This window comes from Pongo abelii, chromosome 18 (assembly GCF_028885655.2).
Source record: "Pongo abelii isolate AG06213 chromosome 18, NHGRI_mPonAbe1-v2.0_pri, whole genome shotgun sequence".
Lineage (NCBI taxonomy): Eukaryota > Metazoa > Chordata > Mammalia > Primates > Hominidae > Pongo > Pongo abelii.
The window spans coordinates 67006933-67034153 of NC_072003.2; the positions used below are offsets into that span (position 1 = coordinate 67006933).

The 27221-nt window shown below is 57.4% G+C and overlaps 1 protein-coding gene across 9 annotated transcripts; it reads left to right on the forward strand.

Moving 5' to 3' along the window:
- Positions 1 to 4573: 4573 nt before the first annotated feature.
- Positions 4574 to 22700, forward strand: RIPOR1 (RHO family interacting cell polarization regulator 1). 9 transcript variants are annotated; one of them, XM_054534968.2, is made up of 22 exons: positions 4574 to 4699; positions 14236 to 14383; positions 14502 to 14654; positions 14820 to 14898; positions 15604 to 15627; positions 15722 to 15775; positions 15929 to 16081; positions 16176 to 16239; positions 16336 to 16379; positions 16457 to 16582; positions 17324 to 17472; positions 17547 to 17676; positions 17761 to 19179; positions 19263 to 19384; positions 20214 to 20346; positions 20610 to 20745; positions 20871 to 21032; positions 21293 to 21451; positions 21579 to 21775; positions 21864 to 21947; positions 22056 to 22146; positions 22281 to 22700. In XM_054534968.2, exons 2-22 carry the CDS (start codon positions 14259 to 14261, stop codon positions 22376 to 22378), a joined length of 3702 nt encoding a protein of 1233 aa, XP_054390943.1. In that variant the 5' UTR covers positions 4574 to 4699; positions 14236 to 14258; the 3' UTR covers positions 22379 to 22700. The 9 variants fall into 9 exon arrangements, with proteins under 9 accessions (XP_054390943.1, XP_063573755.1, XP_054390944.1 ...); XM_063717685.1 differs by having other exon boundaries at positions 19266 to 19384; XM_054534969.2 differs by having other exon boundaries at positions 14236 to 14362.
- Positions 22701 to 27221: the final 4521 nt, after the last annotated feature.

Sequence of the window (27221 nt, forward strand, 5' to 3'; positions counted from 1 at the left end):
GCCTCAGTGGTCCCTAGATCCCTCAGATGCCACCTGCCCAAACTGACCATATTACCTTTCCCTTAACCAGATCCTCCAGGCCTCCCCACCTCGTTAAAAAACACCACTATCCCACTATCCACCCATCACCCAGGCCCAAAGCCCCTGCCTCATCTGGGATGTCTCCCTCTCTCCAGACTCCACATCCCTTCAGTCACCAAGCTCTGCATTCTGCCTCCTGAACATCTCTTAAATGTCTCCTTCTCTCCATCCCCACTGCCCCCACCCTGGCCCAGGCCACCATCCACTGGGCTGGAAATTGCACCAGCCTCCTTGAGGCCTCCTGCCTCCCCTCATACACACACACAGTGCCTGAGTGACATTTGCAAAGCACAGATATGACCACAAAATCCCCCAGCCTAAAGCCCAGGCTCCCCATCACCCCAAGGGTAAAATCCTTGCTCCCCAGCCAGCCCCAAGGCCCCGCACGCAATTCTCCAGCTTTTGCTCTGGTCCAGCAAAAGAGGCTGCTCCTTCCTCCTGTGGCTTAAACTCTGTTGCTCCCCCAGCCTCCGCTACTCCTCCCAGGAACTACCCACTGTCTGCCTAGGGAGCCCCAACAACAAGCCACGCTAAGGGCCCCTTCTCTGCAAAGCCCTTCTTAACTAGCACACATGTGCACACGGACACAGTCCCACACACTCACATACACACACACACCCTCTGCATCTGGGGACTCGGGAGGTGCAGAGACTTGGACTTACCTGTTCTCTTTGACTGTGAGCCCTGTGGGAAGGGACTAGGGAGATCGCACCTCTGGTCCCCCCAGGGCAGCCCGGGCACAGCCGACATTCCACAAATGTTTGCTGTATATCTGGCAAATAAATGAATGATGTGGCCCCAGGCACAGTCCAGGGCAAGCTTCTATTCTATCTGTTCACAGAAAGCTGGGATGGGGGTGGGGGTTGCATAGCAGAGAGCTGTCATCCACGGGGGCTGTAGGGTGGGGTGAGGGAAGCCGAGGTTTTTCTGGGGTTTTGGACTCGAACTGCATTGCTTCTGAAAATGGAACTAGCAGCGCCATGTGTGAGGACTGGGGGTTCGTTGTGGCTCTCACCACCCTCTGCTGTCTGTCCCAGGGATTTTTCTCAGGCCTGAGTCCACCCCTTTGAGAATGCGATCTCCCAGTGGTTAGAAGTGCTCATAATTCCTTTCTACACACACCACAGCTACCAGCTGAGTCCCAGGCAGAGGACGGGGCTCAGGAAATGATGCCTGATTCAAACAGGGCCGAACTGACCACGACCCAGGGAGCCAAGTTGGAGCTCAGAGTCTGCCCTTCCCAACAATGTGACAGTTTCTATGGGAAGTTCTTGCCTTCCCTGAGCTTCAGGTGTCTCCTCTTTGAAGTGGGTTTCAAGCTGTGTCCTCCCCTGTGGTTAGCTCACCAATTGTTAGGGAGAGGCCTTGAAGGCCACCAGCACCCTGTGACCCTCGGAGGGATGCTGCCCTTCCCTCGAGGCCTCCTGGATGTAGGGGAAGAGCCAGGTGAACTCCCAGGTGTTCTATTTAATCACTACAGCCCCATCTGTGTCTGGTCTGGTGGTCACAGGCCTGGCCATGGACAAGGACAATAGGCAGTAGTGGGTGCTCAGAGGACACAGGTTCCCTGGAGGAAGGGACATTTGAGCTGTTTTCCAAGTGGATGAGGGGGAGAAGCATCCTAGGCAGAAGGGAGGCTGGGAAAAAAAGCAGAGGCCAGAGGGTGGAGGCTGCATCCAGGGAGCTACAGGCTGGGAGTGTAGTGGAAGCCAGATCACAGGGGCTGCAGAATAAGTACAAGATAAGGAGGTGAGGTCATCTGAGGCCAGATCTCCTGGGTCTTGGAGGCCCCACCACAAAGTATGGACTATCCACTGGAGTAGGTGGGCATGGCAGGGGGAGGGAATTAATTCAAAAGATGTTAAGGAGAAAGAAGCAAGAGCGGCCGGGCGCGGTGGCTCACGCCTGTAATCCCAGCACTTTGGGAGGCCGAGGCGGGCGGCTCACGAGGTCAGGAGATCGAGACCATCCTGGCTAACACGGTGAAACCCCGTCTCTACCAAAAATACAAAAAATTAGCTGGGCGAGGTGGCGGGCGCCTGTAGTCCCAGCTACTCGGGAGGCTGAGGCAGGAGAATGGCGTGAACCCCGGGGGGCGGAGCCTGCAGTGAGCCCAGATCGCGCCACCGCACTCCATCCTGGGCAACAGCGAGACTCCGTCTCAAAAAAAAAAAAAAAAAAAGAAGCAAGAGGACTGGGTGGCTGAAGGCAGGTGAGGGCAGGAGAGGGGGATGCCAAGGGCTCATGCATTTACACGTTCAGTTACTTGCTCATTCAACAAATATTTCTTGAACTCCCACTATGAGCCAGGGACGGTGATGATAAGGACTTCTGTGGTTCCTACCCCCACACTACTTAGAGACAACACAGTCAGGCAGGGTCAGACCCATGAGCACACACAGCGTGCACGCTGCTGCCTGGCCATGGTGAGCAGTATGAAGGGAGTCAATAGGAGGCTGGAACAGAGGGTGTCTGCAGATAAGGTACTCAGAAGATGCCTGGCTGAGAGGTGACTTTAGGGGTGGGCAGAGGCCAATTGGTGCCAGCTTTGAGAACTCCAGAAAACCGTAGTGTCTAGCTCAGGTGGATGCCTGAGTAGACAGTGGCGCTTTGCAGGGATGGGGACAATCATGAGGACTGGTGAGTCAACCAGAAAGCAGCCAGTGGTTCTGAAACAGGAGAGGGCTCTGGGCACAGAGGGAAGTCCGGGATGGTCAGCAATGAATGGATGGGAGCCCTGAGACTGGATGATATTTTAGGGTAGGGGGAATAAAGAGAAGAACTCAGCCCCTGGAAGTCATACCCAGGTTTAAGGACTTCAGAGAAAAGGGCACTGACCGGCCCAGTGGTTCATGCCTGTAATCCCAGCACTTTGAGAGGCCAAGGCGGGTGGATCACTTGAGGCCAGAAGGTGGAGGCCAGCCTGGCCAACATGGTGAAACCCCATCTCTACCAAAAATATAAAAATTAGCCGGGCCATCTCTACCAAAAATATAAAAATTAGAAGGCGGAGGTTGCAGTGAGCCGAGATCACACCACTACACTCCAGGCTGGGCAACAGAGGGAGACTCCGTCCCCCAAAAAAAAACAAAAAAGAAAGAAAGAAAAGGGCACTACAAAGGAAGCCCAAGAGGAGGGGCTGGAGAATGGAGAACTGTCAGGCAGAGGTGGCTCAAGCCTGTAATCCCAGTACCTTGGGAGGCCGAGGTGGGAGGATCGCTTGAGCCCAGTTAGAGACCAGTCTGAGCAACATGAAGAAAGCCCATCTCTAAAAAACCGACCAAACAGGCTGGGGGCGGTGGCTCACGCCTGTAATCCCAGCACTTTGGGAGGCCAAGGAGGGCAGATCACGAGGTCAGGAGATCGAGACCATCCTGGCTAACATGATGAAACCCCGTCTCTACTAAAAATACAAAAAATTAGCCGGGCGTGGTGCGGGCGCCTGTAGTCCCAGCTACTCAGGAGGCTGAGGCAGGAGAATGGCATGAACCTGGGAGGTGGAGCTTGCACTGCATTCCAACCTGGGCGACAGTGACACTCTGTCTCAAAAAAAAAAAAACCCGACCAAACAAAACCAAGCAAACAAACAAAACACATAAAAAAAACAGCCCTCAGGACTGGTGGGGGTGGGGTACAGATATTCAGGGACCTCTTACTGTCCCTGAAACCATTCCTGGGTAGGTCTGACATACATGAGGGCTGCGGGAGTGCAAGGCCTGGAGACGCCTCAAGGGTGTCCAGGTTGGAAGGGGCCAGGGGTGTCTGACTGATGGGAGGAGCGGGGGAGTGGAACTGGCCCTTTGACCCTAACATGGGGTCGACTCTCAGCCCCACCTTTACCCACTGTGTGGAGGGCCAGCATTCTAGCCCTGGCTTTGGAAAGGACTGGGTTGGCCAACACATGGCCCTGTACCCGGACCCTGCCAGCGTCCCCACCCCAAGACTGCCCAGAAACCAGTACCCAATGAGTGGGGAATGCATGACCCGGCTATGAGCCTGGACTTACCAGCCAGACAGCGGCAGAAAGGGCGGCCTGCCTCTACAGCGGAGAAGCTGAGGCTGGCTGAAATGGCAGGGCTGAAGGGCAGCGTCTGGACCCAGAAGGTGCCAGGCGGCTTCTGGACTCCCCAAGGCCTTCACCGAAACAGCCCTGGATCCTTTCCACCAACCAGCCTAAGCCAGCAGTAGCAGCTCCAGGACCTATTTCAGGTGGCCACAGACAGGGGGCCCGCAAGGTCTCCAGAGCCCGAGGGATCTGGGGAGGGGACAAGCAGGCGGGGCTCCCTGGCGCTCATCGTTTTAGGATCTGCGTGAGGTTCCCAGAAAGCCGCCCTCACATCCCCCAGGGTCTGCCCTCCCTGCAAGCTGGTGGGCTGCATGGGCCACCGGCCTGCCCCGTTACCCGAGAGGGCGGAGCGAGCCGTGGGCGCCTCCAGGGGTGCGGGAGCCGCGGGAGCGCAGTGGGTGGGGCCCAGCGGGCCAGAGGAGGGGCGGCGGGGCGGCGGGCGGAGGGAGGGGCCGGCGCCGGCGGCGGCGACAGCGGCAGCTGCGGCGCGACCAGGCCGGGCACCTCCGAGCGCAAGGACAGCGCGAGGTCCGCGCAGCCCAGCGCAGCCATGTGAGTGTCCGCGCCGTTTCCGGGGCTGCAGGCCTGGCGGGGAGCAGGCGCGGAGGTTCTGGTGCCCCCCCGCCGGAGCCGCCCGGTGGGTCCGGGATCTGCGGCTCTGTCCCGCCTCACCCCATCCCCCGGACCCCGGCCGCGCCTTGTCTTTCCTCCCCTCCCCCCGGGCGTGGAGAACGCAGCTTCTCCCACAAAAGCCGCCGCCTCCAGGCCTGCAGCGCCTGGCGCTGCTGCCTTCCTCCCACGGCAAAGGCCCTGGCGGCCGGTGCCCCGGGGCGCTGGGGTGGGCCAAGCCAGAGGGCGGACTCAAGGCGCCAGCCTGGGCCCTGACACGCGCGCTCCACGGGAGCCCTTGCTGCTTTCCCCGCAGGAGAGGCTGGGCTGGAAATGGGGAGGGGGCGACGAAGGTTGCGGGCCGGCCTAGGAGCTGAGCTAATCCTCCTAGCCCTAGGGGCCGGCCTAAGCGGCTTTGTGGCCGGCCCCGAGGTGACCAAGCCTGGGCTGGAGCCGGGCTCTCCGCACAAACCTAGCGTAGCCGAAGCCGGAGAGGATCGTCCTTGTCGGGGAACAGAGCTTTTCCCTGGAAATGGAGGTTGGCGCAAGGTTCCTGCAACAGCCGGGCCTGGGCACTCTGCAGAACTGGTTTGGGCAAAGGGCTGCTCACCAGGGCTAGAGGTCGGATTCAGTCCAGATTCAGCACCCTTTGTCCTCCTCTCCAGGGTGAGGCCTGAGTCCGGCCTCCCCTACAGACCCTCCCCAGCCAGTTCTAACGCGTGTCCAGGCTGGCCGCCCCAGCACCTACTGTGCGCAGCCTCATGTAACAATCCTTGTGCCCTGGCTGCAATCTGCTGGGCCGCGCCCTGGGCCTGCCGCATTCGGCCAACGCACAGCATCTGAGGAGGGTTATGACCATCTGGCAGATGCAGAAACAGGCCCAGAGAGGTTAGTAGTATTCTCAAGGTCACACAGCTGGTTTGGGAGAAGCGGAGATTAGATCTGAATCCTTGCCCCTGCGACACCCACCTCCGTGGTATTGGAGGGAGGAGAGGGATGATAATTGGGGACTGAGGTACAAAATACTCCAGCGGGACAAAGAGGACTGGCATAGCTCCTTCTTCCACCCCCATCTCCGGCTTGGGTCCTGTGACTGCGGCGGGAGAGAGGAGCAAGGTGAGCGGCCCCAGGGGTCTGGGTTTGGGTGCGGGTGAGGGGAGGACTCAGGACTCCGGCCTGGGTCCTGCTGGGGAGAAGCGGGCGGGGAGGGCGCGGGTGAGTCACGGCGGCCCCTCTGCGCCGCCTCTCCGACTCAGCCCTGGCCAGGCCCGGCCCGGGGGAGGCCGCCTGGCTCCCAGCGCGCGGCCAGGGAATGTAACCAGCTGACCAGGGAGGGGGCCGGCAGGAAGTGAGGCCACCCGACAGCCTCCGCCCGGTTCCGGGGTGGGGGGTCCGGGGCTGCGCCGCTCCCCCTCCCTCCTATACGCTTGGGCAGCTGCGAGATGACGTCAGCCGCCGGGTTTGGGGGCAGTTGCCATGGAGACAAGGACAGGCTCAGAGGGGACCCCCTTCTCCCTTGCAGCCGCCCCTTGCCCAGGTTATTTTTAGCCTCTGTTTACCTCGGTCGGGGCGGCCCCGGGGCGGGGCGGGGCTAGACCCGGGGACTCCCAGAGAGGCAGCTGGCCTGGCACAGTGCTGAAATGGGCAGCCCAGGTGGCGGGATATTCCGCTGCACCCGGGTGTGCCAGTCTTGGTGTGTAGGAAGTATAGCGGGGCTGCAGGATCTGGGGCCATGCGGACAGGTCAGGGCTCCACTCACGGCCATCCTGACCTGGCTCTGCTGCAAGCCCCATAACCTTTGGAACCTTGGATCTGGGTTATTTCCCATCCTGGGAACAGACTATAGGGCTGACATGAGCCCAGAGAGTCCCCTGGTTCTTATTAGCCAGTCCCCCACCAGTTGAGGTGGCCCTTCTGCCTTAGCTCAAGGGATTCAGCTCTTTCCCTACCTGCTCTCACCCAGCAAGGGCAATCCTGCCCACCCATCTCCCGAAGCGGTCACTCAGATGGACATTATGATGGTCATTTGTACCAACAGTTAGACATCCTGGTTCCTATGGGACTCAGGGGATGGTGGCAGCAGAGGGCCAACCAGAGAGAGAAAAGTGATGGAACAGTCAGCTGTTTCCAAGTCCAGAATCCCAGGGGATCCCCACCCTGCACCATCCCAGGGAGCAGAGCCCCACTTGCTGATGGTATATGATACCATCAGCCAGAGGGAAGGGAGAGGGAGGATTGCATGTGGGGTAGGGGAGTTGGGGTGGACACAGACTTGAAATCCTCCCCACCAACAAACAGCTCAGGACCTGCTGTTCCCGTGTCTAGGCAGCCCAGCTTCCCCCACTGCTCCCCTTCCTTCATCTCCCAGGTGCTACAGGACCCCCACAGCACTGTGGTGAGTCAAGCAGATATGCCCCAGGTCTCACAAGGTTCAGTCTGGTGGGAAGACAGGCCCTAAAGGAGAACTGACAACTGGGTTATATGGTCTCGGGGTTCAGAGGGAGGAAGTCAAAAAGGGGGAACCAACCCAGGGCCTGCTTCCTGGAGGAAGAAGTCATAGGGTAGACTTGAGGAAGGAGAGGGACTTGGGGCTGAGTAATGGGAAGAAGGAATAGGAGTGATGGGGGCTGCTGGTCAGATTCTGAAGAACCTTGCAGGTATTGAGAGAGGGTCTCAGTTGCTGGAACAGAGAAAGCAGGGGACTGGGAGGGGAGGAGTGGCTGAAAGAATGTGAGGGACAGGACAAATCCTGAAGGGCCTCGTGGGTCATGTTAGAGAGTCTGGGTTTTCTCCCTGGGACAAGAGTGGCTGTGGCTATTTCACATCAGTCTGAATAGAGTGATATTAAAGATTTAGAGTCCTGGGGTCAGACAGCCTGGGTTTGAATCATGGTCTTGACACTTAGCACCTATGTGACTGTTTTTTTTGTTTTGTTTTGTTTTGTTTTTTGAGATGGAGTCTCGCTCTGTCGCCTAGGCTGGAGTGCAGTGGCGCGATCTTGGCTCACTGCAAGCTCCACCTCCCGGGCTCACGCCATTCTCCCCACCTCAGCCTACCGAGTAGCTGGGACTATAGGCGCCCGCCACCACGCCCGGCTAATTTTTTTTTTGTATATTTAGTAGAGATGGGGTTTCACCGTGTTAGCCAGGATGGTCTTGACCTCCTGACCTCATGATCCGCCGGCCTCAGCCTCCCAAAGTGCTGGGATTACAGGCGTGAGCCACCACACCCGGCCGTGTGACTGTTAAAAATAACAGCAGTTAGTATTTGTTGTGTGTTTACAGTGAGATGTTAGCTAGGCATGGTGGTGCATGCCTGTGGTTCCAGCTCCTTAGGAGGCTAAGGCAGTAAGATCGCTTGAGCCCAGGAGTTCAAGGCTGCAGTGAGCTATGAACGCACCACTGCACTGAAACTGAAACTGCACTGAAACTGAAACCCAGGAGTTCAAGGCTGCAGTGAGCTATGAACACACCACTGCACTGAGACCTGGGTGACAGAGTGAGACCTTGTCTTAAAAAAAAAAAAAATTCGGTATAGTGAGTCCACCTCAACGTCCCTACCCCACATACAATTCTCCCTTCCCCAAACACTTCCTATAGAGGGACATCCTCATGAGAGGAGATCTCATTTCATCCTCCCAGCAGCCTTGGGAAATAGCTGTTGTTATTATTATTATTGTCCTCTTTTTACAGATGGGTGTCTGAAGCCCAAAAGGCTGAATAAGTGTCTTGCCCAAGGTCACACAGCCACAGGTTTCTCAGGTGCGAAGTGGGGCTAATAGGACTTACCCCCATAAGGCTGTTGCCAGGATTAAATGAGATGATGTTTGCTAAGCTCAATGCCTGGCATATAGAATGCTCTCGATAAAGGACAGTTTTTGGCACCGTCAAGTGGCCACAATTTTAAGGTCAGTGTTGTTACTGAATAATGAATGGATGATTGCAGGTTAGAGTGGAGACAGGAAGTCCCTCAGGAAGGTTCTAGCTCATCAGAAGCCCAGCTGTAGGGCTCGAGGGGAGAGTTGGTGATGGCTTGGACCTGAATTCTGGCTATAGGGGTAGAGGTGAGGGAGCAGATTGCAGAGAGATTTAAGAGCCAGACCTGGCAGGAGGGGGTGACTGAGTGGTCATGGGGGCTAACTGAGATGAGACATCCAGGATGACTCCTAGTTTCTGTCTTGAACAACGGGGTACATAGATGGTGGGGTGTCATGGAGAAGTTGAGACTGGGGAGAGTCAGGTGGAAAGTGGTGAATTTGGTTTGGGAACCTCAAACCCAGCATGCACTATGACAGTGCACGCAGCATCTGGGGAGGCAGCAAGCAGGCAGTTGGATACAGAGGCCTGGTGCTCAGAAGAGTGGCTTGGGTGGAGGAGAGATAAGGAAGCTGGCAACATTTAGATGGCATTGAGATGCGGGATCTGTGCACAGCACAAGGGCGGGGAGGATAAGTCCCATTCAGGGATGGGAGGAGAGAAGGGGCCTCTGTGGGAAAGTAAGATATGCAGCCAGAGAGGTAGATAGAAAACCAGTGTATTGTCTCTTGAAATTCAGGGGAAGGAAGGGCTTAAAGAAGAGGAGGGGAACCACAAAGTCCAAAGCTTTGCTGAGGTCAAGCAGGATGAGGATAAAACATGGGCACTGGGTTCAGCAACAGGGAGGTCACTGGTGACCTTGTCCAGTGGTGGGTACAGAAACTGGACCAGGGTGGGAAGAGGAGCAGGCGGGTGTAGTGAGAAAATGCAGGTAGACATTTCTTCAAGACACTTGGCTTTGAAAGGAGAGGAGAGAGATGGAGTAAGGAATGGGGTAGCTGAAGGTCCACAGGCAGTCTTTTTTTTTTTTTTTTTTTTTTTTTTTTGAGATGGAGTTTTGCTCTTGTCGCCCAGGCTGGAGTGCAATGGTGCGATCTTGGCTCACTGCAACCTCCATCTCCCGGGTTCAAGCGATTCTCCTGCCTCAGTCTTCCGAGTAATTGGGATTACAGTCATGCGCCACCACGCCCGGCTAATTTTGTATTTTTTAATTATTATTATTTTTTAAATTATTATTTTTTTTTAGTAGAGATGGGGTTTCACCAAGTTGGTCAGGCTGGTCTCGAACTCCTTACTTCAGGTGATCCACCTGCCTCGGCCTCCCAAAGTACTAGGATTACAGGCATGAGCCGCTGCACTGGGCTGAGTCATTTCTTTTTTGTAATTTTTTTTTTTTTTAGAAAGAATCTTGCTCTATCACCTAGGCTGTAGTGCAGCGCGACCTCGGCTCACTGCCTCCCGGGTTGAGCAATTCTCATGCCTCAGCCTCCCGAGTAGCTGGGACTACAGGACATGCCACCACACCTGGCTAATTTTTGTATTTTTAATAGAGTCAGGGTTTCACCATGTTGGCCAGGCTGGTCTCAAACTCCTAGCCTCAAGTGATCCACCTGCCTCAGCCTCCCAAAGTGCTAGGATTATAGGCGTAAGCCACCGCACCGGCCCAACATTTTGTAATTATTTATAACCAATTTTACATTGAAATATAATAGGAACACAAAAAGTGTGTATGTCCTAAGTGTACAACTCTGTACATTTTCATAAGAGAACACACTCATATAGGATCAGGAAATTTAACCCAGAGCAGGAAATAGGACATTACCAGCACCCTGGAAGACCCTTGTGGCCTCTTCAGTCACAACACCTGAAGGGAGACTCCCAGGCTGACTTCTATCACCATAGATTAGTTTTGCTTGCTTTTGAACTTATTATCAAGGTCATACATTTGTCCTCTCTAGGGTTTGCTCTCAGATTCACCCATATTGTTGCATGTCACTGTATATTTTTCATTCTTTTTGCTATATGGTAATTCTATTATTCATTGACAAGCATCTGGACAGTTTCCAGGGTTTTCTTTTTTTTTTTTTTTTTTTTTTTTTGAGACAGACTCCCGCTCTGTCACCCAGCCTGGAGTGCAGTGGCACGATATCAGCTCTCTGCAGCCTCTGCATCCCAGGTTCAAGCGATCCTCCTGCCTCAGCCTCCCAGGTAGCTGGCACTACAGGCATGCACGACCACTCCCAGCTAATTTGTGTATTTTTAGCAGAGATGGGGATTCACCATGTTGGCCAAGCTGGTCTCGAACTCCTGACCTCAAGTGATCCACCCGCCTCTGCCTCCCAAAGTGTTGGGATTATAGGCATGAACCACCGCACCCAGCCCGTTTTTATTTTTCATGTGGGAGTGACTTGAGCTTGTCTGAGACTTGTGGAGAAAGTCTGAAACACCCCAAAAGGAGAAAGATGACTAGGGTCACACTTGAGGATTTGCCAGGTGGGCAGTGAGGGCCTGGCCAAGGTTGAGGATTGCTCTGTGATTCCAGCCAGGCTGCTGTGCCAAGACCTCTGGCAAGTCCTGACAACCTGTGTGCAGGTGTAGAGAAGTCCAGGAGTTGGGTTCCCCAGGGCTGGTTTCTGCCAGCTGGGAGAGAGGCGCACAGTGCTAAGGATACTTGCAGCAGGCAAGTGATGGGATGGTGGCTGTGGATCCAGGCTGGGGAGGAGGCTGTGCAGGGAAGGTACAGAAGAGAAGGTAGGAGGGAGCTAGCAGAAAAAAAGAAAGCAGAGGCGGACTGTGAGCTCTGCACAGGGTGGTGTCTGTGAAATTCTGGGCTGTATCTCCAGTGACTGGCACATGCTTGGCACAAGGTTGCCACTCAGTGAATAAGTGAATAAATGGGTGAGGGCTCAACGGGCCAGAGGTCTCAGGTAAAAGGCAGGTGAGGTGGGGGTGATGGAAAGCCTGAGGGTTGCATCAGTGTGGTTGTGGTTTAGGAAGGGGGCATTCCAAAGGCAGGTGATAAGGCTGGGGATGGCTGAAGGGACCAGAGAGGCCAACATTAGGCAGGCAGTCCATGGGAATGCACAGGTCACCAGTGTAGGGTGCAGGGTACCCAGGCTTCGCCTTCAAGGAGGAGGGAAGAATAACATATCTCAAACTGAGGTCCCTGGACCTCTTGCATCTGAATCTGTCGGGGGGAGGGGGAACTTTTGGAAATGCAGACCCCTGGGCCCAACCCAGCCTCTTGGGGAGAAAGTAAGCACAGTATGGGAGAATTGAGCCTCAAGGAGCAAGAGTGTTTATGGGATGGGGGAGCATCCAGCTCCTCCAAGGTCAAGGGAGGGATAGGCATGGTGGCATCTATCCAGGCTAGAGGTGGACATGGGATATTCAAAGAAGAGATAGGCTGGGCGTGGTGGCTCATGCCTGTAATCCCAGCACTTTGGGAGAATGAGGCAGGCTGATCACTTGAGGACAGGGGTTCGAGACCAGCCTGGCCAACATGGTGAAACCCCATCTCTACTAAAAATACAAACGTTAGCCAGGCATAGTGGCGGGTGCTTGTAATACCAGCTATTTGGGAGCCTGAGACAGGAGAATCGCTTGAATGTGAGAGGCGGAGGTTGCAGTGAGCCAAGATCGTGCCACTGCACTACAGCCTGGGAGACACAGAAAAAAAAAAGAGAGATACTGGGGATGGGGATCAGGATGGGAACGCAGAACCTGAGAGGCCCATGTGAGCTGGGGGCAGGAAGGATGGGGCATTAGCCTAGGATGCAGCTTGACTAGGGAGGAGGCCCTGGCTGGCAGCCAGACCTGATCCTTTCCCCTGGGTCCTGGGAAGAGGGGAGTGCTCAGGCTGAGCACTCCCTCTGTGGGAGTAGGGATGGGGTGGTGCATGGGGCTGTGGGACTCTGCATCCAGTTCCTTCTCTGCATCTCTCTTGGCGCAGCAGCACACACTATGGGGTGGATCTAGTCTCACACTTTCTGCCTCTCTTCTCAGCCTGTCAGACCCCTGGTGATCAATGCCCTAACTCTCCGCCCTCCATTGGCACAGCCCCTCCAGTCAGCACCCTTAGCCCATCCTTCCACTCTTCAGCCCCCTACTATCCACCTTCGCACACTTAGAACCCCAGCTCTCAGCCCTCTGTGTGTTCAGCCTTAGCACTGCTCAACAGCCACTCTTTTTTGGGGGAGACGGGGTCCCGCTCTGTCGCCCAGGCTGGAGTGCAGTGGCGCCACCTCCCGGGTTCAAGCGATTCTCCTGCCTCAGCCTCCTGAGTAGCTGGGATTACAGGCGCGCGCCACCACGCCCGGCTAATTTTTGTATTTTTAGTAGAGACGGGGTTTCACGTTGTTGGTCAGGCTGATCTCGAACTCCTGACCTCGTGATCCGCCCGCCTCGGCCTCCCAAAGTGCTGAGATTACAGGCGTGAGCCACCGCGCCCGGCCTCAACAGCGACTCTTTAAGCCCCCTACCCTAATGTCCGATACTTCCTCCACTTAGCGCCTTCATTCTATCCCTTCATATTCATCCCCATGCTCAAATCCCTTTACGCACATTACTGACCCCAGCCGAGAAGACCCCCCAACCCCCCCGTCGGTCCCCTCCCCGAGGGGAACCCCAGTCACCGGTCCCGCCCCATCCAGGCGGGCTGAGTCAGGCGGCAGGAACTGGGCGGGGGGCGGCGCCGGGAGGAGCCGAAGCCGAGCCAGAGCCGCTGGGAGCAAGCCGGGAGCCCAGCCGGGCGGCTCGAAGTGGCTAGGGCCGGAGGGTCCGCGGGGGGCGAGCGCGGGTCGGCGGCCGTCCCGGACCCACCATGAACACCAAGAAGAGAGGTAGGACCCGGCTCGGGGCTGCGAAAGCTCAGGGACTGGCCCCAGGGGGCGCAGGCCGGGTTCGGGGGCCAGGAGTGCGTGTTTCGCCGAAGCGGGGTGGGGGTCTGCCGAGGAGCTCTCCCCGCCGATGCCGGGGTGGAGGCGCACGTCCGTGACTCAGTTTCCAGGTGGGAGCCGCAGGAAAGAGGAGGGGGCGGGGCCCTTCTCGGCATCGCGCCCAGCTCTGGGAATCCCCCTGCCCGGAGGGCGCCGGGACGCCGGGGCCGGTGGGGGCTGGGGGTAGCAGGTCACGCTGGCGGGCGGGGGGCGGGCGACAAACCCGCACCGGCTGGGCCTGTCGGGCAGCTCCGCAGGGCTCCGAGCGTGGCCCCGCCCCGCCCCGTGACCTCCCTGGCCTCCCGGGGTGGGGGGCCCGAGCTCCGGGTGCCCTGGGGGGACATCGGGGGCAGGGCTGGGGAGGCTGCCCCGCCCCCGGGTAAACAGGCGCTTCCGCACATTCTTCGCGCGCACCGCCCCTTTCCTGCCCCTTCGCAGCCGGAGAAGGGTCCCCGCGCGACCCCCCTTCCTGCCCCGCGGCAGGCGGAGCCCGCACCTCGGCAGGAAGTGGGGGCCGAGCCGAGGCCACGCTGAGTCCGAGGCCGAGTCGCCTGCAGCTGGCCTGTCATTAGCGCCCGGGTCGGCGGGACTAGGAGGACCCGGCCGGAGCCCGCTGGGGCAGCTGTGCCTAGCGACAGGAAAGACCTGCGCCAGCCCTGGATCCCGCTGCGTGAGAGAGGGCTTCGGGGATCCGACTGGTACTGGACACCCCCCCGATCCCCCACAGGGAGCCCCGCGCGGACTCACTCTATGATGTCCCTGTCGGTGCGGCCGCAGCGCCGCCTGCTCAGCGCCCGGGTCAGTAGGAGCCAGTCCTTCGCAGGCGTCCTCGGCAGCCACGAGCGGGGGCCCAGGTACACGGCCGCGCAGGGTTGGTAGGTTCAAAGGGTGTCAGATGGGGCTGGGACTGGGCGCTAGTGAGGGTCTGGGGGTGCGTAGTGAGAGTCTGGGGGACTCCTGCTCTCCTCTTTCTGAGGACAGCCTCTCCTTCAGGAGCTTCCCGGTCTTCAGCCCGCCGGGGCCCCCACGGAAACCCCCCGCGCTCTCCCGAGTGTCCAGGATGTTTTCCGTGGCTCACCCCGCCGCCAAGGTGCCGCAGCCCGAGCGGCTGGACCTGGTGTACACGGCGCTGAAGCGGGGCCTGACGTGAGCAGTTCCTCTCTTCCCAGCCCTGTCCCGAGATCCCTCCCCAAGCCCGCATCCTGCTAGCAGGAACCTTCTCCAGCCCCATCCCCTCTCCCTGCTGTCTGCACCCTGGGCAGCATGAGGCTGGAGAGCCGAGTTCATACTTGTGGTCGCCCCTTTCCTCAGGGCCTACTTGGAAGTGCACCAGCAGGAGCAGGAGAAACTCCAGGGGCAGATAAGGGAGTCCAAGAGGAATTCCCGCTTGGTGAGTGGCGGGAGGTAGGGATGCCCTTTGCCTCTTTGGTGTGGAGGGCTGGGCAAGGGCAGCCCTGGGTGATATCTGGGCTATTTTCTGAAGTGATCTGGTTCAGGAGCCCTGGGTGATATCTGGGCTATTTTCTGAAGTGATCTGGTTCAGGTGTGAGTAGAAAAGGGGATATCAGGAAAGGCTGGGGGGCTTTTCTATCCCCAAACTGCTGTGCATACTTTCTGCTTGGGACTCAGTACCTGCTCCAGGAGCTTCCAGTGGGGTAGGTGGGACCCCTACAGACATGGACAGCAGGAGATTCTGCTGCAGTGGTACTGAGCAGTGGTACTGCTGCATGGTGCTTCTTGGGAAGAGATTAGGGCTTCCCGGAGGAGGGAACACTTCTGCCGGGTCTTGATGGGAGTTCCCCTGCAGAGGGAACCTTGCACAAGGAAGCACAGAGCTCTCCCCAGGGGGCTGCAGGAAAAGGAATCCCAGGGAAGAGGTGGAAAGAGGGGTCCTGGAGGGGGTTGAAGGGACCAGATCTGTGCTACCAGCATCCACCAAGGGCTAGACCAGCAGGAAGGGGCATCAGTTGCTTCTGTGACGGGAGTGCTTGTGGACTGTGGTGTGAGAGAGGGGGGCTGTGACGAGTCTGAGTGCTTCTGCTGGAGTCCTCCTCATCCCTCCTAAATATTTGCCTCTTCTCCCCACCCCCTGCAGGGCTTCCTGTATGATCTGGACAAGGTGAGTATGCATGGAATGGTACTGGAAGGGGTTGGCTCACAGGGAGGGTAAGGGCCCTGGGCCTCAGGCCCCTCCTGACCCACCTCTCCCCCAGCAAGTCAAGTCCATTGAACGCTTCCTGCGACGACTGGAGTTCCATGCCAGCAAGGTACCAGTGCAGCATGTGTGTAGAGTGGGGTCGGGGGTTGGATATCATAGGGAGAAGAGGGGTGGTGCCAGGCCCTGGGTGAGCAACCTCAGAGGTGAGTAACCCCAGAGGTGAGTCTCAGTCCCCCTACTGTCACCTCACTCACCTTCCCAGATCGATGAGCTGTATGAGGCATACTGTGTCCAGCGGCGTCTCCGGGATGGTGCCTACAACATGGTCCGTGCCTACACCACTGGGTCCCCGGGGAGCCGAGAGGCCCGGGACAGCCTGGCAGAGGCCACTCGGGGGCATCGAGAGTACACGGAGGTGAGGGATGGGTGCCCATGAGGCAGAGGCACAGGGTGTGGCAGGGCTAGTGGCTGGCTCTTGACCCCCTCCTGTCCCTGCCCCTCCCTTCCAGAGCATGTGTCTGCTGGAGAGCGAGCTGGAGGCACAGCTGGGCGAGTTTCATCTCCGAATGAAAGGTACTGAGTTGTGGGGGCAGGTGGGGGGCTGGAGGGAGTATGCTGAAGACCCCCAATATGGCTCACCGACTTCTCCCCTTCTCCTCCAACTCTCAGGGCTGGCTGGCTTCGCCAGGCTGTGTGTGGGCGATCAGTATGAGGTATGAGAATGTGCAGGGGAGGGCTGGGTCGGTAGAGTCCCAAGACCTAGGCTGCCTCATCCTACCTGTTCCCCCAGATCTGCATGAAATATGGGCGTCAGCGCTGGAAACTACGGGGCCGAATTGAGGGTAGTGGAAAGCAGGTGTGGGACAGTGAAGAAACCATCTTTCTCCCTCTACTCACGGAATTTCTGTCTATTAAGGTGATGTCTCTGCCCAGGACGACAGGCCACCATGGTCCTGTGAACCCCTTGTGACCCCCATTACCCTGAGTCCCTTACTCCTGTGATCCCCTCATGGCTCCATAGCCCTGTGAAGATATGATTCCATGCCCTTCATGATCTCTGTGGCCCTGAGAGGAACAATCTTTGTGACTCTTAGGACATCATGGCCTCCTGACCCTGTGACCTCCTCATGATCTTCTGACCCTGTGAATATTTGACCTCCTAAGCTCCCATGAGGCTGTGACCTCTATGACCTCAGTGACCCTACCATGCAGACCTCTGTGATTCCCATGCTCCCAGGCTGCTTCAAGCATCTATGGCTCCATGAGCGTGCATGCGTCTATCTATCTATCTATCTATCTATCTATCTAGGAGATGGCGGGTCTCACTCTGTCACCCAGGCTGGAGTGCAGCAGTGCAATCATACCTCACTGCAGTCTCAAACTCCTGGGCTCAACCCATCCTCCCACTTCAGCCTCCCAAGTAGCTGGGACTACAGGCGCACCACCATGCCTGGCTAAATTTTTTTTTTTTTTTTTTTTTTGAGACAGAGTCTTGCCATGTTGCCCAGGCTGGTCTTGAACTCCTGGCCTTAAGTGATCCTCCTGCCTCAGCCTCCCATGACCATTTTATAAGTTCTACGCAAATTCAGACCTCAGATTTCCCATGATCTCATAGCCCCTGCACCCTTGTGACCCTACCATGCACTCTTGGCTACAGGTGACAGAACTGAAGGGCCTGGCCAACCATGTGGTTGTGGGCAGTGTCTCCTGTGAGACCAAGGACCTGTTTGCTGCCCTGCCCCAGGTTGTGGCTGTGGATATCAATGACCTTGGTACCATCAAGCTCAGCCTGGAAGTCACATGGAGGTTGGTGGGGCTGAGAGGTTTGGAGGAGGGCCAGGAGGGCTGTGGCACCTGCCAACAGCCTCTTCCTTTCCCAGCCCCTTCGACAAGGATGACCAGCCTTCAGCCGCTTCTTCTGTCAACAAGGCCTCCACAGTCACCAAGCGCTTCTCCACCTATAGCCAGAGCCCACCGGACACACCCTCACTTCGGGAACAGGCTTTCTATGTGAGTCATAGCCCAGGTCCAGGCCTCGCCATCCCCCAGAGGCTCCCTGGGGGTGGTTCTGAAATGCCCTCTCCTCTTTCTCAGAACATGCTGCGACGGCAGGAGGAGCTGGAGAATGGGACAGCATGGTCCCTGTCATCCGAATCTTCAGATGACTCATCCAGCCCACAGCTCTCAGGAACTGCCCGCCACTCATCAGCCCCTAGGCCCCTGGTGCAGCAGCCCGAGCCCCTTCCCATCCAAGTTGCCTTCCGTAGGCCTGAGACCCCCAGCTCTGGGCCCTTGGATGAGGAGGGGGCCGTGGCCCCAGTCCTGGCAAATGGGCATGCACCCTACAGTCGGACTCTGAGCCACATCAGTGAGGCTAGTGTAGATGCTGCCTTGGCTGAGGCTTCAGTGGAGGCCGTTGGCCCAGAAAGCCTAGCCTGGGGACCTAGCCCACCTACACACCCAGCTCCCACCCATGGAGAGCACCCCGGTCCTGTTCCTCCTGCCCCGGACACTGGCGACTCTGCCACAAGCTCCACCCTCGGTACAACAGGCTCTGTCCCCACATCTACAGACCCTGCCCCATCTGCACACCTAGACTCAGTTCATAAGTCCACAGACTCTGGCCCTTCAGAACTGCCAGGCCCCACTCACACCACTACAGGCTCTACCTATAGTGCCATTACCCCTACCCACAGTGCTCCAAGCCCCCCTACTCACACTACTACAGGCTCCACCCACAAGCCCATAATCTCTACCCTTACTACTACAGGCCCTACCCTCAATATCATAGGCCCAGTCCAGACTACCACAAGCCCCACCCACACTATGCCAAGCCCTACCCATACCCCCACAAGCCCCACCCACACCCCCACAAGCCCCACCCATACCCCCACAAGTCCCACACACAAAACCAGGATGTCACCTCCCACCACTACAAGTCCTATCCCCAGTGGTATGGGCCTAGTCCAGACTGCCACAAGTCCCACCCATTCTACCACAAGCCCCACCCATCCTACCACAAGCCCCACCCATCCCACCACAAGCCCCATCCTTATAAATGTAAGCCCTTCCACTTCTCTAGAACTTGCTACCCTCTCTAGCCCCTCCAAACACTCAGACCCCACCCTCCCAGGCACTGACTCCCTTCCCTGTAGTCCCCCAGCCTCCAATTCCTACACTCAGGCAGACCCTATAGCCCCCAGAACCCCCCACCTAAGTCCTGCCCATTCCAGTAGGAAACCCCTCACAAGCCCTGCCCCAGATCCCCCAGAGTCTATGGTTCAGAGTCTAAGCCCCACTCCCTCACCCCCAACCCCTGCACCCCAGCATTCAGACCTTAGCCTGGCCATGGCTGTCCAGACCCCAGTCCCAAGGGCAGCCGGAGGGTCTGGGGACAGGAGCCTGGAGGAGGCACTGGGGGCCCTAATGGCTGCCCTGGATGACTACCGTGGCCAGTTTCCTGAGCTGCAGGGCCTGGAGCAGGAGGTGACCCGACTAGAGAGTCTGCTCATGGTGAGGAGGGCTGGGCTGGGCTAGGGCAACCAGGGAGGGCAGCCAGGGGGCGGCAGCCGCTCTGATGCCTTTCACAACCTCAGCAGAGACAAGGTCTGACTCGCAGCCGGGCCTCCAGTCTCAGCATCACTGTGGAGCATGCCTTGGAGAGCTTCAGCTTCCTCAATGAAGACGAAGATGGAGACAATGATGTTCCTGGGGACAGGTAAGGGGGCTAGGCAAGATGGGTGTGAGGCTTGGTGAGAGGGAAAAGGTGAGGCAGGACCAGGGGAAGGTGGAACAGGTGAATTGGGAGAAAGTCAAAGGAGAGGACAGTGAGGCAGGGCTAGGTGGAGCATGTGAGGACTGAGTTGCTGGCAGGTGCACCTGTGTCCACCCCTCCCATGTCCTTCCTGCCCATGTCTCCAACCCTACATGTGTCCCCAGGGCTTCTGACCGCCCTCCTCATCTCTGCAATGTCTGCCTCCCCTGCCGGTCCCCATCAGCTTGGGTGCCTCCAGCCCCTCCTCTTCCCCTTGGCCTCACCTTGGACCTGCCCTTTGAAGGAGCTCTCTCAGTGTCTCGCCGTGCACCCCGGGACCCCAGCACTGCCCCACTCCTTCTCGACCCCGACTCTCCCAGAGGCCCTGGCCCCTCAACTGTCAGTCCTGGAGTGGCCTTTGCTGGTTCCCAGTTGAGAGTTGTGCCAGGTCCCTCCTTCCTCTGCTGCTGCCCAGGCTACAGCCCCATGCCCTGCACCCTTTGCAGTCCACTTGTCATAAACCATCCCGCCCGCAGCCTACTCCTACCCATGCCATCCCCAGTGGTCCCAGCTGGAGGTAGCATGGGGCAGACTGACTCCAGAGATCCCTACTACCACCTGCTGGTCCCAGCCCCTTCCTCCTTCTGGAAATCCTCCATGAACTTACCCCACTGTCTGCTGTTGGTGCATCATCTTCTTCCTTTCTGGGATGGGGGAAACTTAATAAAAATAAACGCTGGTGACCAGGTGGTGATGTGTGCCTGTGGGGTGGTTGACCCCATTTTTCCCTCAGGCCTCCAAGCAGCCTGGAGGCTGGGGCTGAGGACAGCATAGACTCACCCAGTGACCGCCCCCTCAGCACGGGGTGTCCAGCTCTGGACGCTGCCTTGGTCCGGCACCTGTACCACTGCAGTCGCCTCCTGCTGGTGAGGCTGATGGTGTTCCCCCACCCTTCCCTTGTAACCCCTAACCCCAGGGAGTCCTGCCCTTCCATCCTGGTCCTCTATACCTCCTCTGAGTGCCACACCCCAGTGCCACAGGGCCCCTGGCATCTGGCCTTTGCTGAATGGAGTATCTCCCAACTCTGCAACCCCAACCTCCCCCAGTGCATGCTGGGACTTGTCCCTGAGCACGATCCTCCCAAGCCCTACCCTGAGGCCTGAGCTACTTGGCCACCCATGTTCTCCAGAAACTGGGCACATTTGGGCCCCTGCGCTGCCAGGAGGCATGGGCCCTGGAGCGGCTGCTGCGGGAAGCCCGAGTGCTGGAGGCAGTATGCGAGTTCAGCAGGCGGTGGGAGATCCCGGCCAGCTCTGCCCAGGAAGGTAAAGGCCCTGGAGGTTCGGGCTCTGCCATCTGCCTTGAAGCTCCTACCTCAGCCTACTGCCATCTGCATGCTGTCTACTCACCTGCCTGCCTATTGCTGATGGTTTCCCTCACCCCCTCACAGTGGTGCAGTTCTCGGCCTCTCGGCCTGGCTTCCTGACCTTCTGGGACCAGTGCACAGAGGGACTCAGCTGCTTCCTCTGCCCAGTGGAGCGGGTGCTTCTCACCTTCTGCAACCAGTATGGTGCCCGCCTCTCCCTGCGCCAGCCAGGCTTGGCTGAGGCTGGTGAGTGGGCTGCTTCCTCCTTCCACCCTTGCTCAGATTTCCAGTGACAGGAAGCTCGGGGAAGCCAGGTCAGCCCACACAGATAAATGAACTGGGCACCGAGGAGACCAGCAAAGACTTGGGCCTTAGAGCAGAAGGACCCAGATGGGTGGGGTTTGAACAGGGGGCCCCTGGACCTGAGCCTGGTATAGGAGCATCTCTCCCTTCTAAAAGCTTGTTGTTCACCCAAACTCTGAGGCCCATGCTACTGCCTCCTGCAGTGTGTGTGAAGTTCCTGGAGGATGCCCTGGGGCAGAAGCTGCCCAGAAGGCCCCAGCCAGGGCCTGGAGAGCAGCTCACGGTCTTCCAGTTCTGGAGTTTTGTGGAAACCTTGGACAGCCCCACCATGGAAGCCTACGTGACTGAGACCGCTGAGGAGGGTGAGGTGGTGGCCCTGATCACAGTGGCCTCTTTGGGTCTGAGGACATGAGGACAAGCCTTCCCCACCCTAGGGGGCTCCTCACCCTGCCACCTTGCCCACCCACCCACCATATCCCCTTTTTTCAGTGTTACTGGTGCGGAATCTGAACTCAGATGACCAGGCTGTTGTGCTGAAGGCCCTGAGATTGGCGCCCGAGGGGCGTCTGCGAAGGGACGGGCTGCGGGCCCTCAGCTCCCTGCTCGTCCATGGCAACAACAAGGTCATGGCTGCTGTCAGCACCCAGCTCCGAAGCCTGTCACTGGGCCCTACCTTCCGGGAGAGGGTGAGTCGGACACGGCTCCCTTGAGGGCGAGGGCTGGGGTCCTGGACTCCCAGCGTCTGGCTAAGTCTGTCCTCCTGCCCTTCCACAGGCCCTCCTGTGCTTCCTGGACCAGCTGGAGGATGAGGACGTGCAGACTCGAGTGGCTGGCTGCCTGGCCCTAGGCTGCATCAAGGTGACCCCTGCCAACCCTCCTACCCCTCTGTCCCCTTCCGGCACCCCCACCCCTGAAACCCTCGCATCTGCTCCCCTGAGCCCACCTCAATGCTCCCTCCCCTGACAGGCTCCCGAGGGCATTGAGCCCCTGGTGTACCTCTGCCAAACTGACACAGAAGCTGTAAGGGAAGCTGCCCGGCAGAGCCTACAGCAGTGTGGTGAGGCTAGGGGATGGGAGAGATGGGTGGAGTTCTGGGACATCTTGGCTGATGGGAGTAGGAGAGATGGTGCCAGGGGTGGGAGAGTGGGATGGGGCTAGGGCCACCCTTGACCCCATCCTCACTCATTACAGGAGAAGAGGGACAGTCTGCCCATCGACGGCTGGAGGAGTCCCTGGACGCCCTGCCCCGCATCTTTGGGCCTGGCAGCATGGCCAGCACAGCATTCTAAATTATTTACCCATGGGTTCCTGGTGCCCCTTTTCCCCACTTTCAGGGCTCACCAGGCACTGGCAGGGAGGGTAAGGGCTGGCTCCAGATACCCCTCCCCCACAGATTCCTAGCAATGAAAATCTAATATATTCTTCTGTTGCCCCTGGGGTTGGAGAGTCAGTGCCTGCAGTCAAGTGCCTCCCAGCCTCGGCTCAGCACATCCCTTGCCACAAATCAGTGTCTGGGGCTTGGCCACCCTGCCGCTGCCCAGCCGCATCCCTTGGTTTTGTATTTTATTTACAGAGTTTTACAGAAAATAAAAAAGCAAAATGCCTTTCCTACATGGCCTGGTACACTCCTGTCCCTCTGCTCCAACACCCTCTGGCTGTGGCCCTGCCTGACACTGGTGTGTCCACACTGCAGCTGCGACAGTGCCATGTGCACTTGCCCTGGAAATCCAGGTGGAAGAAAGCCCAGAGGCTGGAACTGGGCTTGGAGAAGAGAGCAGGGGAAAAGGGTGGTCCAGCCTGCAGGTGGGGCCTACCCTGGGCCTGGGAACTACGGCCCAAGGTGGAGCTAAACTGGAGTTGGCCCAGAAAACACCAAAGGGTGCCAATCCCAGGCTGTGGCCTGGGAGCAAAGGGGAAGGGAAAGGAAAAACAGGAAGGGAAAGGAGGCACGGGGTGGCTGGAGCTTCTGCCCACCAGGGGGCAGCAGATCCGCGTCAGCAGATGCCAGGTTTGGGTCTTCTGCAGCCTGGGCAGCTTTCTGCAGAGGGGGCTGAAGGAGCTCCTTGAAGCTGGATGGCAGGGGAGAGGAGCTCCTTGCGGAGGGGAAGAGCTGAGACCTGGGAGGCAGGAGACCTGGATGGCTAACCTGTGACCCAAGACAGCAAGTCCCTTCCCTCCCCAGCCGTCTCCCCCTCTGTAATAACAAACGTGCCTGAACTCTGTGATCCCCAACAGCCGGCCAACCTGTGCTGCTTCAGGAAGCACAGATCCCAGGAGAGGGCTTGCCTTTGCCCCGCCTCGCCTTGCCCCAGAGCTCCCTGGCCAGTGAATGTGTTAACCCCAGAAGGCTGAGTCCTGCGTGAGGAACTGGAGTGTGGGGTGGGACTTCAGAATGGCAGGCCTGTTCTAAGGAGGGGCTGAGGGAGGCCCACACCCGTGGCTAGAGAAACAGGCTCTCCACCCTTCCCCTCTCCCTCAGCACTTCCAGTATCCAGGGGCAAGGAGATGGTGCACAGGCAGCGCCTCCCCGACTCATTGAGGCCACTCTGATGTCCCAGTACCTGTGGCAGCAGCTTGGCCTGTGCAGGACGTGTCACGTTGGGGAGCCTGCCCTCAGGAAGAGCCAGTGAGGTGTCAACAGTCCCCTGGAGGGTGATCCAGATCCCTGGGGAGCCCTGCCCCCCAGTGTTTTAGAGCTAGGTATGAAGAGGTTTGGCTGGGGCCTTAACCACCTGCTGGGGAAGCCAAGCTGAGCAGAAAAAACGGCAACAGGAAGAAGCACAGGAAGCACCTGTGTGGATGCAGGTGGCTCATTCCAGACGCTGGGGCGAGGGTGGGCAGGGGCAGGCAGGCAGCCCTCTGCACACTGGCGTGGCTCTTTGCTCTCTGGGTAACGAAGGGTGGCACGGGATGGTGCAGCTCAGTATTTGGGGTGGTCAGCTGGAGCAGCATGGGGCAGAGGAGGCAAACAAATGACGGAGACCAGGCCAGCACCCAAGGCTGGCCACAGCTGGGGCCTGCCCCAGGGGTCCCTGCAGGAGGCCGGCAATCCCAGAACCGCCCCTAGCAGCCCTCAGTCCTGAGGCCCCCACAAGAGGCCCATTGGTAGAGCAGGGCTATCCACCTGCATCAAAAGCATAGCCTGTCATTAGGGGGAAAGAGGAAGTGAACATTGGTTGACCAGGTCCTGGGAAAGTGCAGATAGGGGTGACTGAGCCAGCATGAGCTCACAGCTCAGTACACAGGAGAGGGCAGGGCTTGGGCAAGAAATGGAGGACGGAAAAATGTCATCATCCCAGCCAAGGGGTCCACTGGAGTTGTCACTAAGAATCCCTGCTCTCCAGTGCTGGGAAGGGACAGACCCTAGACTCTCTGTGCTCTGCAGAGTCCTGAGGCCAGAGCCTAGTATTCAGCTCTAGCCAGGGGTGGGTGTGAGGATTGGAAGGGGACAGGAGCTGGAATGAGGGCACTGTGAGCACAGCCAGGTGAAGCACATTATGCCTATCTGGCTCAGAGCAGCATGAATCAACTCCAGGACAGCCAATCGGCTTCTTTCCATCAGTGGCTTGAAGGCAGGCTGGATGGCCTCCTATACCCAGGCCCATGCCCAGGTCCCTGAGATGGTGGAGGGGCAGAGAGAACTCTTGTCCTCCCACCTCTATATCTCTCCCGACCCGCTCTGCCTCACAGGGGCCTCCCACAGGGCAAACCTGCCCATAGCATTCTCCCACCCCCTACCCTGCTGTCATGTGGGTCAGGGAGGCACGTGTTCCTGCTGTCTGGGATTGAGGACAGTTGGGAGCCCCTTGCCCCAGGTGATGGGTAGTTGACGATACCATCATGAGTCAAAGGTATCAGGGCAGGGAAGCGTCTGCCCAGCCTCTGAGGGGACAGATGGAAATGGGCCTCCAAGGCCTGCGACACACTGAGAAGTGCCCTATCAGTTAAGTCCATTGAGGCCACAGTCGCCTTGGCCATCATCTCTGAGACTCTGCCCAGAGGAAACTGATCCACGCGCACTGCAAAACAGGGGCCAGGCTGAAGTAGTCCATGATACAGTTTATTGTGCTGGCAATCGATGGAGTGTTCCCTCTACTCCCCTCCTTTCCTCTTGCCCTCTCCCAACCTTACCTTTCCTCCTGTCTCCCACTCTTCTTCCTCATGTATTCCAAGCTGCAGAGGACCAAAAAAAGAAGAAAGAAAAAAGGCACGTTTGTGAAGGCAAAGAAGCAGATGGGTTGGCATGTGGGAAGAGGATTGCTGCTTTGTCTCGCCCACAGAGCGGGGGTGCCTTCCTTGTATGTTTCTGTGCCTGGTATGTGGGTACAATTTGCTGAACCCCAGACATATGACATGACCCTCCTTTCCCTCCATAGCCCCTCCCCACCCCAGACACTCCTGGAGTGTCCCTTTCAGGCCATCCATCTCCCATGGACAGAAGCCTCTTGGCTTGGCTGCAAGGCCTGGCTTTTCCGGGCCTGGGTGATACAGGAGGGTGAGCTTGGGAAGGACTCCAGTGCCTCACATAAACTGCTAATGAAGCACAATCTATCATTTAGAAAATAGGACTGACATTGGCCTGTGAGAAAGGGGTCTCTTGTTTCAGAAGGTTGATGGCAATTGGGTGATGGCCACTAGTCTGAGTTTAATGTCAAGGGTCAAGTCTCACTTGTCTCACTTGTCTCCAGATACACACAGGGCATATGGACACTCAGTGAATGCTGACTGAGAGCAGCTGAATTGCTATATGCAACACCTAGATTTCTAGCTGTCTCCTCTAAATCTCCTTACAACCTTCTCCTCCTCCTCAGGCATGTCTTAACATGGTGAAACCCCATGTTGTCTCTACTTAAAAAATAAAAATCGCCCCACAGGGTTCCATTCTAGGCCCTTTCCTCCTCTCTCAAAACATACCCCTAGATGACCTCCCCATCCTGCTGGCTTCCATCCACATGCTAAGGCTGCATGCCAATCATTCACATGGTTCTTACCTTGCTTCCAGACCCCCACATCCAGCTGCTCACTGGATACTTCCTTTTGAACATCTGGGGCATTTCAAACTCAACATGCTCAAAATCAGACTCAACATCTTCTCAAAACTTGTTTCTCCTCCAACAGCTCTAGGGGTTACCAATTTCCCAGGTACCCAAGCCATATAACAGAGCCTCATCCTTACTCTTTCCTCTGTACCCACATCCCAGCCATCAGAATCCTCCCAATTAAGTGCCCTAAATATATATTTTTTTGATATGGAGTCTTGCACTGTTGCCCAGGCTGAGTGCAGTGGCGCAATCTCGGCTCACTGTAACTTCTGCCTCCTGGGTTCAAGCAATTCTTGTGCCTCAGCCTCTGGAGTTGCTGGGATTACAGATGCCCGCCACCACGCCCAGCTAATTTTTGTATTTTTAGTAGAGATGAGGTTTCACCTTGTTGGCCAGGCTGGTCTCTAACTCCTAACCCCAAGTGACCCACCCGCCTCAGCCTCCCAAACTGCTGGGATTACAGGTGTGAGCCATGGCACCTGGCCCATATATTTCTTTAGGAAGCTGCATGCCCACCTGCTCTTGTCACAGGAGCCTGCGCTTTCCCTTCTATAAGACTAATCACACTTCATTGCAATTGCTTATTTTATTTATTTATTTATTTATTGAGATAGAGTTTCACACTTGTTGCCCAGGCAGGAGTGCAATGGCGTGATCTCAGCTCACCGCAACCTCCGCCTCCTGGGTTCAAGCGATTGTCCTGCCTCAGCCTCCCAAGTAGCTGGGATTACAGGCATGTGCCACCACGCCCGGCTAATTTTGTATTTTTAGTAGAGACGGGGTTTCTCCATGTTGGTCAGGCTGGTCTCAAACTCCTTACCTCAGGTGATCCACCCACCCTGGCCTCCCAAAGTGCTGGGATGACAGGCGTGAGCCACCGCACCTGGCCTGCAATTGCTTATTTACTTTGTACCCTCTGGAACATACATTCATAGTATATGCTGACAATTTTACTGGGTAACCACCCAGGTCTGAGGTGGGTGCCTTCCCTCTAGAACTTGGTCCAAGTGTTTTGTTTTGTTTTTGAGACAGGGTCTTGCTCTGTTGTCCTGGCTGGAGTGCAGTGGTATGATCATAGCTCACCGTAACC